Source organism: Tamandua tetradactyla, chromosome 1 (assembly GCF_023851605.1).
Source record: "Tamandua tetradactyla isolate mTamTet1 chromosome 1, mTamTet1.pri, whole genome shotgun sequence".
NCBI lineage: Eukaryota > Metazoa > Chordata > Mammalia > Pilosa > Myrmecophagidae > Tamandua > Tamandua tetradactyla.
In genome coordinates this window covers 62,443,034-62,454,843 of record NC_135327.1, presented here as the reverse complement: position 1 = coordinate 62,454,843, position 11,810 = coordinate 62,443,034, and the positions used below count along the sequence as shown (strand labels likewise).

Genomic DNA, 11,810 nt, shown 5'->3' with positions numbered 1-11,810 from the left:
CTTAATAAATTTTTGCTATTAAAATTATTTTCTTTCTGCCATCATTGCCTGGCAATGTCTCATAGCTGTTAAGGGAATGGCTGTAAAATCAGTCAGAAAATGCCTCTGTTTTGTTAGGTTCCCTTTCAGTCAGTTTCCTCATGAGAAAAAATGCTGTAAATACCAATGTCTAATTATTCAGATTATTATAGAAACCTTTTAAAGTACCAATATATTTTATTAATTTTTATTTTTTATGTCAAGGTTAGTCTGTGAATCCATTCACATGGATGAAGCCCATAAAGATCTTCCCCAATTTAGCAGAATTTTCAAATAATGCAAAAAAAGAAAAAAAGATTCTCATTTGGTATTCCCCCATTTCTTGCACTGACTTTTGCTTCCTTCCATGCAGAAACTATGACTTGTAGTGATTAGGTTTTTCTTTATCCCATAAGTATTCCTTGTGGTGATATCCCAAATATCCTCTTGAGCCTCTCCTCACAAGAAATATTGTTGAGCTCCAGATACATTTATTTATGACCTGAAATAACTTTTCTACTGCACAGTTTCCTCATAGCATTTTTCATCTGGTCATTTCTTAAGGTATAAATTAAGGGATTTAACAAGGGAGTTATGACAGTGTAGAATATGGCAAGTGCTTTATCTATGGGTAAAGTAGCTGCAGGTCTCATGTACACAAATATGCATGGCACAAAGAATAAGACGACCACTGTGATGTGGGAAACACAGGTGGACAGAGCTTTGCGCCTCCCTTCCAAGCTGTGGTTCTTTAGGGAGCGCAGAATGACCACATAGGAGACTAGCAAGAGGGTGAAGTTTAACAGACAGATGAACCCACTGTTAGCAGCTACAAAAAGCCCTAGAGTGTGAGTGTCAGTGCACGCAAGACTAAGTAAAGGATTCAGATCACACATGAAGTGATCTATGATGTTAGGGCCACAAAAGGGTAATTGAAACATGAAGAGGATCTGTATGGTTGCATGAAGAAAACCTCCCACCCATGCCACTCCCACTAGCAGGCCACACAATTGCCGGTTCATGATGGTTGTGTAGTGCAAGGGCTTACATATGGCTACATAGCGGTCATAGGCCATCACAGTAAGCAGTATGACCTCAGCACCTCCAATGAAATGTTCCCCAAAGACTTGTGTCATGCATTCATTGAATGGGATGGTCTTCTTTTTACGGAGTGAATCTATAATCAGTTTTGGAGTATTGACAGAGGAATAGCCAGCATCTATAAAGGAGAGATATGCCAGGAAATAGTACATGGGGGAACCCAACAATGGACTGGAAATGATGGTTACCACAATGACCACATTTCCTACCACAGTGATGATGTACATGATAAGAAACACAACAAATAAGATTTTCTGAATTTCTGAATTCTCTGTAAGGCCCAGTAGTATAAACTCTGTCACATTATTTCTATTCTCCATGAATTTCAGGTGGCTCTCAATTATATTACCTGGAAAAAAACATTTCTATTAATACAATCTTGAATTTATTATTGTTTCCCATTATAAGACATAATAAATGTCCATATTCTATTGATCTGTCAGGTTTTATGAGTTTTTCTTGAGATGAAAATAAACATGACCTCTTAAAGCTTACTAAAACTTCCTCACATGTAAAATTCTGGTAGGAGCATAATTATGAAGAAATTTAGTAAATGCCAAGGCAATAGATCATCTATATTCACTGATGACTACTAACTGAATTTAGAAGTAGCACCAAGTACACATATTTACAGATGGCCCCAGAAAGACAGGTAGAAGATGAATATAAAGGTCATGAACATTGTTAGGAAGTTTACTCTTCATCTGTAAGAAGCAGAGGACCATGGGAGATATTGAGAAAATGAGACCTTTATGTGTCTTGGAGAAATAGTGGGCTGTGGTTCAGAAGGGAGTGAAAGCCAAAGACAGAGAAACTAGACAGATTATTTCTAGTAATTAACTCAAGGAGTAACTGAAAATTGGTGATGGTAATGAAAGAAATCATAAAAAAGGTATTGCAAAACATTTATAGTGTTCTTGTTTGAATGCAATTACCTACATCATAGCTAATAAACTTTATAAGGCTAATAATATATTTATTTTAAGGATTCTTTGCTGTGAATACAGCATGGAGGTATGAACTTTGCATATGTGATTTCATTTGATCTTTATAACGACCTGCATGGTTGGCATGCTCACCCATTTTGCACATGAAGTTAAAGTGTCTGATATGAACGCTAATAGTTATAGCAATGTTAATGTGAGCTAATACTGTTCACCTTGTGTTCTAAGTGCTTTGCAGACATGGCTTATTTAATGCTTTCTATGCACCTTTGAGATGGGCACCTTCATTATTATTATTATTTTTTTTTTACATGAGCAGGCACCGGGAATCGAACCCAGCCTCCAGCATAGCAGGTGAGAATTCTACCTCTGAGTCACCATCGCACCACCCTATCTTTATTATTTTTATACTTATTTCAGACATCTGAAATAAGAAGCACAGATATATGAAATATCCTTTCAAGGTGAGGCAGCTAATAAGGGGCAGAGCCAATGATAGGTCTTAGGTCATTTTGGCTATCTTTATTTTTTCATCCTGTTTCTGAAATCATACCCTGTATTCTTTTGACATTATCTTTAAAATATTGTAATATTTGTTATTTTAATATTGTTTTGTAGGTAAGTTTATATAAGTGTGTGTGTGTTTAATGAAAATGTTTATTCTTTAATGACATCTGGGATTTCTTAAATATTAAAAGAAATGTGGTATTATTTTCATGGAACAGTCACTTCATCTTGGCCTCTCCATTCCCTGCTCTCTTCTTTCTTATTTGTATCCCTCTCTGTGGTCTGCTTAGAGTCTTCTGCAAAATGCTGAAATGAACTGTCACAGTGGTTGAGTATATTGGTTCTACAATTGTATAGACTATATAATCCTGGTTCTTCTACCTGAAACTTCTTTTACCTGGGGTAAATTCCTTTGTTCCCTGCCATTTTATCTCCTGTATAATTATATACTAATATCCACCTCTCAGATTGTTATCAGAATTGACTGAGAGAGAATATGGACATATTAAGACAGTGCTGGGGACAAACATAGGTTTTTTCTATATTCTATCTTGTAACTGTGTGTGCACCTAAGAGATTAGAAGAATTTATATTTAAGCTATAATATAGATAAACAATTAACCCAGGTAATAAACTTAGGAAACTAATTCTAAATTTATATCTAAAGAAGCCCAGAGACTCAAATTGGTAGCTAATCCCACTAAGGTTCTCCATGTTCATGCTGGCACTAATATAATCAGTTGATTATGTCATCTCTTATTCATGTTTTTTCTTTTCTGTGTGTAAAGTATACTTAAATGTTGTTTCCATCATTTTGGTTAGTATTCATTATTAAAGGAGATTGTCTTCTATGTGGCAGACCCAGGTTTGTTTACTGAACCATGTACCTATCCCCCACAAAGAAAGGAGATTGCCTTATGATAAAAGCATGGTACCGAATCTCAGAGATGTAGGTTGCAGGCCTTCAAATTGCTTAACTTCTGTGAGCCTCAATGCTTTCATCTGTTAAATGAGGTTGATGATAATTATTAGCATTTTAACAATTGGTGTGGGGATGAAAACCTTTTTAGTATATTTGAAAAGTGTTTAAATTTGTAAATATGGAAATTAACATATTTAATAAGACTGAGAACTACTGAGAAATTTACCTTAATAGTCTTGATAGATGATCTTAATGATATTCGTGGATATTCACAAACAATCCTACCTTCAAACTCATCTCCTCTAGTGATAAATAACTTTTTATATGAAAGATATTACACACTTGGAAAGAGACTACTCAGTTCATCAAAATCAACAGTTGTTGAGAAAGTGTTCATGAGTCTAAATCTTTCCTTTTGACCTAAAAACTGAAAAAAGAACTTTTCCCAGAAAACCTAGGATTTGAATTTAGAATGGAGTTACTTGGAATAATGCAGAGAATTGAACTTCTGTATTTGAATGGCTTTGTTCCTGTAGGGCAAGAGGCAGAAGGCGTGGTGAAAACACATATACGTGGATGCTCTGCCCATGTTGAAACTTGCTCTGGAGATGTGGACTACAGCAAATCATTTCCATCTTTCACTGAATAGGTATTTAAAGGTTTCCTTAAAGGTTTAGGAAACTGGTCTTATAAGTATTGCTTGCTCCTCTGGGAATATATTCCCTGCACATGGAAACTTTACAAAGTGGGAGTCCTCTTTCTCTGTCTGAACCTCTGTTTTTGAGAAAGCTGGAGGTCGTGTGAATAGCTGGGTGATATCATTTCAGTCTATGAATCTTTGATGCAGTTTCCCTTTTGACTTCTGTCCAAGGGCACTTCTGTTTCTTAGTAGTCTTTAACCTTTTCTGGAAACCTGCTATTGATTACTTGAAAGCTAGAGAACTAATGATCTAAACATAATATCAGTTATTTTAAAGTACTTGATCCCTCATGTACTTTATGCATTTTTTTGAGCAGACTTTGAAAGTAGTTAGAAATCCCAGAAGGTTACAGATTAAAATTAGCTCTGATATCTATTGTGGGCTGATTTTTGAACAGTAGACAGCATTAAAAATAAAGAGAGATTCCAAACCCTAAGAACAGAGTTCTAGTTCTACATTCTTGTCACTTGCTATTATAGTTGTTTCCTTTTGGTCATGCTAGGGAATATATAGCAAGAAATTATTGGAAGCTTATTTGTACTTTCCTGGTAACTATCATGTTTTTATTGATTATTTGTATATATTCACTTGCAAAGTTTTTGCTTACTATCTATTCACAATTTAAAAATAGGGTTCTAGTACATTATTACTAAGTTGTAAGGGACATATATAGATACAGATATAGGTATAGATACAGATATAGATGTAGATATAAAACTGCTTTGTCACATAAATGATGTATATATAATTTTATAGAAGTCTATGGCCTGCATTTTCATTTTTTTTAATAGTTTCATCTGATGATCAAAAGTTTATGGATTTTGACAAAGTTTAATTTTCATCTTCCTCTTATGGTTTATACTTGTTGTTTCATATCTAAGAAATATAGGTCTACTTAATATCATAAAAATTTCTTCTGTATTTTTTATAGATTTAAATTAACACATAAGTCTCTGACCAACTTTGATTAAAATTTTTTATATGGTGAGATGTAATGCTTGAAGTTCATTTTGTTCTTTATGGTTATGCAATTGATCCAGCATAATTTTTTGCCATATCTATTCTTTCCTTATTGAAATACTTTGAAATATTTTTAAAATTAATCATATATGTGGATCTACTTATGGAATTTCTATTCTCTTGCACTGATCTATATTTTTATTCCAAAGTAATACTGCAGTCTTTTTGTTGGTGCCATTTTGAAATTAGGTACACTAAGTCCAAATGTGTTCCTTTTAGCACATGATTTACTATGCTGCATTCCTTTAAATTTCTGCATACATTTCAAAATAAGCTTGCATTATTTTCCAAAAATTTTCCTGGCATTTTGATTGAAATTTCATTGAATTATAAAAATTGATGTAGAAACAATAATGGGTCACAACATGATATAGATCTCCATTTATTTACAACTTTCAGTTCTCTCAGAAGTGTTTTCTCATTTTCATATACAAGTATTGAATATATTTTAAACATTTATCTATAATACCTATGCTTTATAACAATATTGTACATCATATTTTGATTTTGCTTTTATTTATACATTTTTTTTTGCTCATAGAAATACAACTGATTTTATTATATTGGCTTTGTGTTCTTTGACTTTTCTAAATTCATTTACTGGATCTCTTACTGTTTTGTAAATAACTGAACTTTTCTCCTGACACCATTATCCTAACTGCAAATAAATATATTTTTACATTTTTTTTCTCTTTCCAAAGTCTGTGTTTTTCTTTTTCTTCCCTTATTTTAATGGTCACAACCTCTGTTACAATGCTGAATAGGAATATGTCAGGGGACCATCTTATACTGTTAAAAATCTTAGAGAGACAGTGTTCATCACTAAGCATGAAGTTAGTTGTAAGTTTTAAATGGATGCTCTTCATCTGTGTAATGACTACCTATTTTTTTGTATGCTGCCCTGGCATCCATCTTTGGCTCAGGCTTTACCTTAAATATTGCTGTTTTGCCTAGTTAATAAGCAGCTTTTCAGTTCATGGAATAAACTCCCTCTGAGCTGAAAACTGCATATGTGGCCACCACCCATGCCACCTACACACTAATCCAAAAACCACAACTCATCGAAAATAATAACCTAACCATCCCACCACCTTCTGACCACCAATCCCTTCATTCTTCCTGTGTGTTTTCTTTAAACTATCAATGTTTGAGTTCTGCAGAAAATCTACTAATATCCACCACTGAACCACAATAAAGGCATAAGCCAGTTGAAGCCTCTTGCTCTGCTTCTTTGCTCCTCACTTGCTGGTTAAGCCATCTCAAGTACATGCACTTCCCATTGACCTCTCATGCACCTCTCCGTCCTGGAGCTTGTGAGTACACACTGTCTTTTTGTATAGCTCATAGCCTCAATATCCCATTATGTAACACCTGACCTCCACTCAGACCCATATTAAAATCCAACTTAACTAGCTTACAACATTCAAGTTGAGCATATCCCTTTCTATTCCTCATTTGCTACCTTTCTTAAAATCATAATTCTGGATTTAAATTTATAAAATATTTTATACCCCTTTTGAAAGATCAGGTGTTTCTTCTTCTTTATTTTGTTAATTTAGTGAGTTGAATTGAAAGGTTTTTAAATGATAAACCAATGCTTTTATTCCTGGTATATACTTCTGATGGTCATGGTACATTATTCGATTTTAAAAATACTTTGCTGTCCTCAAAATCAAATGCTTTTGTCCTTCAAAGACTTTGTCAAAAAGATGAAGAGGCAGCCAACTCAATCAGAGAAAATATTTGGAAATTACACATCAGACAAAGGTTTATTATCCTGTATACATGAAGAAATGATACAACTCAGCAACCAAAGAACAAGCAACCCAATTTTCTATTTCGTGAGGAAGTTATGCTTGGCTTTCTTTCTCTTGGGAACAATGAAATAATCTAAAATTGATAGACTGTTGACTTTCAATGTTATACATGAAGCCCAGCAGATGGAGGTGGCTGAAAGATGCACTGAGACGTAGATTGGTGAATGATGGTGTATACATATGATCAAACATTATGCTGCTAGAAAAAGAAATGAAGTTGTGAGGCATACAATGATGGAAATGAACATGTGGGACATTTGGTGAGGCAAAATAAGCCAGAAACAAAAGTGCAAATATTGTATGATTCTATTTGGAAAATACTTATAAGAAAACTGGGGTCTACACTAAAAACTCTTACAGCAGTCACATTTAGTCTGGAGTGGTAATTACTATTTCTGAATTTTGAGGGGCTGTTTTATACATGTGTAACCTGGTATTTAAAGATAAGAACAAAGCTGATCAGGTTAGGATTAATGTAATTCCGAATACAGGGGTAAGGAAGACATGGCCTGTATTTTAAAACTTCACCTACTCTTTGAAACCAAATGAAGAAAGGTTTATTTTTACAGAACGTAAATTTCCAGTAACACATAATCTAACTCGACCTGTCCGTTTAGATCATTTAAACAATCCAAACACAGGGAGCCCAGAATAAGAATGAGCCTTTAATCCTGTATAGTTTAATGTAATGCCTGGAGACATCTCAGAGTATATTAAGGAGATAATAAAAGAGTATTAGCAAAGTCCCTTGAGGGATGGGAGAAACAATATGGAACTATTAAACTTTACCACTGGGGAAACCCCAGACACTGTGTCAAACATTAGGGACACCCAAATCAATAGGTCAAGCCCTTGATCTTGAGACTTGCACTTGTGAAACTTAAGTATGTAGCAGAGAAGCTTAGTCTATCTATATGTATGCTTAAGAGTCACCTCCAGAGGACCTCTTTTGTTGCTCAGATATGGCCTTTCTCTCTCTAAGCCCAACTTTGCAATTGAAATCACTGACCTCCCCCATATACAGGACTTGACATCCAGATATGAAAGTCTCCCTGGTGGCATGGGAGATGATCCCCAGGGATGAGTCTAACCCTGGTACTGTGGGACCAACAATGCCATCCTGATCAAAAATTAGTTAGATAGTGCTACTATCATAACTTGCCAAACCCCAACCAAAACCATTCCTGCCAATCATAAAGAATAGCAAGGGCATTATAAAATATTTTATAAAGGTTGCATGCACTAGGGTAACTTTTCTGAACCCTAAAATCTCCATATGGGTCCCTGGATAGATAAGTCATGAAATGCAGAAGGGTCAGCCTTTTCAGAACATCAATTAGCCCCATAGTTCCAACCCCTTATCCCATATCATCAACAGACCCTTCCAACATGAAAAAGTTAGAATGGCCATAGTCCAAACACCCTTAAAGAGTGGGATAAAGATAAAAGTTGATGGTGGAGTTACACAGAGAAGGTCAAAATTAATAAATGAATATGAGTGTTGAATAAATATATTGATATTTCTTTTAGTCTCCAGTACCTTAGAGAAGCTAGAAATAAAAACCTAAAACTGGAATTGTAACCCATACCAAAATCTGAAAGCTGTTCTACAACTAATTATTGCAACGTACTTTGAAATTTATTGCTTTTTTGTATATATGTTATTTTTCACAAAAAAAGAAAAAGGTAGAGTATAATAGAGAAGATAAGAGTCAACAAACAAATATGACTTCTGAATCAATATATTGATATCTCTTTTGGTCTCCAGTGACTTGGAGCAGGTAGGAGAAAAAATGAAAAATTTTGGAACTATAACCCATATCAAACTTTAAAATCTGTTGTATAACTACTTGCTAAAATGTACTTGGAAATGTATTGCTTTTTTGTACATATGTTATTTTTCAGAATAAAAAAGTAAGAAAAGATCAAAGCCAGATTTGATTTCCTAATATTTTAATATATATATTTGTTTTTATGTTCATAAGCGATATGTGCCTACTTTTTTTCGTTATTATTTGATTATGTAATTTAGCCAGAGTTGGATTCATACATGTTGTATAATATCTCTCCTCTATTTTTTGAAAGAAGTTTATGTACAACTAGCATCTTTTAAAACTACTTTTTCTTTTGTTACTTGTGCTTTTGGTATAATAGCTTAGGATACATTGTTAAATGCAATGTCTTTAAGATTTTCCCTTATTTTTCTATGTGGAGATTTATGGTTTTAATCCTTATAGTTGGACCATTGATCCATTTTGAGTTACTGTATAAATGAGTTACTATATAACTATGGTGCTAGGTAGGGTTCTGGATATTTCACTTATTGGTGGATATCCAGTTGTCCCAGAAACATTTGTTGAGGAGGATATTTATTATCTGTTTAACAGTCTTCAAACCCATGTAAAATCATTTCACCAAATATACATGGATTTATTTATGAAATCTCAATTTTATCTCATTAGTCTATATGTCTATAGTTAGTATCACACTCTTTTCATTATAATACTTTATAGTAAGTTTTGATGTCAGTGTGAGTCTCCCAACTTTGTTCTTCTTTTTCCAGATTATTCTGGTTATTCAAGGTTACTTGCAATTTCCTAAAAATGTCAAAAAAAGTTTTTACATTTCTTCAGATGTGGCAGTGGAGTTTTGATAGGGATTGCACTAGATTTAGAGATTGCTATGGGAAATAGTTCTATCTTAAATATTGTTTGAGTGTGCGAGTGCTGTCAGAATGTAATACATCGGAAATGGACTGGCTTTTTTTGTATGCTGAATGGTGGGATCACATTTCATTATTTTTCCATGAGAGTATCCCATTATTGCAGAACCATTTTTTTAACATTTGTTTTGTTTTGTTTGTTTGTTTGTTGGCAAGTGTATAGACTGGAAATAGAACCTGGGTCTCCTGCATGGCAGGCAAGAATTCTACCATGAACTACCCTTGCACCCCAATGGATTGGCTTTTATAAAGGGGATTTATATAGTTACAAATGTACTGTTCTGCAGAGGAAAGTCAGCTGGCTCTCCTCTGGCTTTCACTGTCACATGGACAGGCACATGGTGATGTTTAGAGGAATTCCCTCCCATCTTCTGGATTCAAATGACTTTCCCCAGGGTGATTTGTTTCTTCATCTCCAAACATCTTGGTATGAGCTTAAATTTATTCCTAAGAATTGTATTATTTTTGATGGTGTTGTTGTAAATGGAATTGTTTCCTTAATTTCATGTTCAGATATATTTATTGCTAGTACATAGAAATACAAATGATACTTGCTTGTTGATCTTACATCCTGTAACATTGCTGAACTTATTCATTATCACTCACATTGTGTATCTGTGTGTGTGTACACACACGCACTTATGCTTGTGTGGCTGTCTTAGGGTTTTCTTTATATGAAATCGTCATAGGTGAGTAGAGGTAATTTTTCTATTTTTCTTCATGTTTAGTGGTCCTAGTATCACTGGCAATGCAATGTTCCCTTTATACTAGTTTGTTGAGTTTTTTTTATCATAAAAGGGAGGTGGATTCTGAAAAATGCTTTGCTAAAAAATTGATATGATCATATTTTTTTATTCATTCTATTAACATGGTATATTACACTTTCAGAATTTCACATTTAAACAATCCCTGCAATGAATTCCAATTTGCCAGGGTGTATGATTCTTTTAATACAATGCTGGATTTGACTTGTTAGTATTTTGTGGTCAATTTTTATATCTATACTCTAAAGGGATATTGGTCTCTAGTTTTCTGTTCTTCTGATGTCTTTGTCTGGCTTTGTTTTCAAGGAAATATTGGCTTTATAGAACAAATAAGGAGACATTCCCTTCTCTTCTTATTTTGGAAATATTTGAAGAGTGATACTAATTCTTTTTTACATATTTTGTAGAATTCACCAGTGACTCTACCTGTCCTTCAGATTTATTTTGTTCAAAGTATTTTTTATTAGATTCAATTTATGTACTTGCTATAAATCTATTCACATTTTCAAGTTGAGTTCATAGGACATAAACTTCTAGGAATTAGTCCACTTAATTTAATTAAATGTGTTGGCATATAATTTCACATTGTATTCTCTTATAATCATTTATATTTCTATAGGTCGATGATAATGTCCCCACTTACTCCTCTGCTTTTTAGTAACTGCAATCTAAATTTTAAAAAAAATTTATTTTGCAATCTTTTTTTATTTTCCTTTTACCATTCTACCTAAAGATTAGTCAATATTGTCAATTCAACAGAAATCAGTTTAGTGATTTTACTATTTCTCTATTCTCTTTTGTTTATGTTTGCTTTAATATTTTACTTTTTGGGTTTTTTTTGCTCTAATTTTTTACTATTCTTTATTTCTGTGTGATTTGAATTTAGTGTGCACTAGTTTTCCTTGCTCTTTCAGGTGGACTGCTAGGTTATCCACTTGAAATCTTTATTGTTTTTCAATGAACATACTTACAGCTATAAATTTCCCTCTGAGCACTGCTTTTGCTACATCCCATCAGTTTCATATGATGTGATTTTATGTTAATTTGTGTAAAATATTTTCTAATTCTGTTTATGATTACTTGTTTATCCCATTGATTGTATAAAGATGTGTTTAATTTCCACAAGTTTGTGAATTCTATGATTTTTATTTTTTATTAATTTCAAATTTCATTCCATTCTGGTGGTAAAAATATTTTTTATGACTTCAGTCTTTTTAAATGTTATTTTATCTTATTTAATGTGGTAACTTTATTGAGTGATATTCCATATTCAATTTAATAGAATGCTTACTCT

At 33.4% G+C, this 11,810-nt stretch overlaps 1 protein-coding gene across 1 annotated transcript; it reads right to left on the bottom strand.

The window, feature by feature from the left end:
• Positions 1 to 509: 509 nt before the first annotated feature.
• On the bottom strand, positions 510 to 1,442 carry LOC143684675 (olfactory receptor 4C46-like). Its single transcript, XM_077161863.1, has one exon. The coding sequence runs from the start codon at positions 1,437 to 1,439 to the stop codon at positions 510 to 512; it is 930 nt and encodes a 309-aa protein (XP_077017978.1). The 5' UTR covers positions 1,440 to 1,442.
• Positions 1,443 to 11,810: the final 10,368 nt, after the last annotated feature.

Excerpts from the sequence above, each read along its gene's own strand:
- LOC143684675 (XM_077161863.1), bottom strand. The coding sequence starts at position 1,439 with ATGGAGAATAGAAATAATGTGACAGAGTTTATACTACTGGGCCTTACA.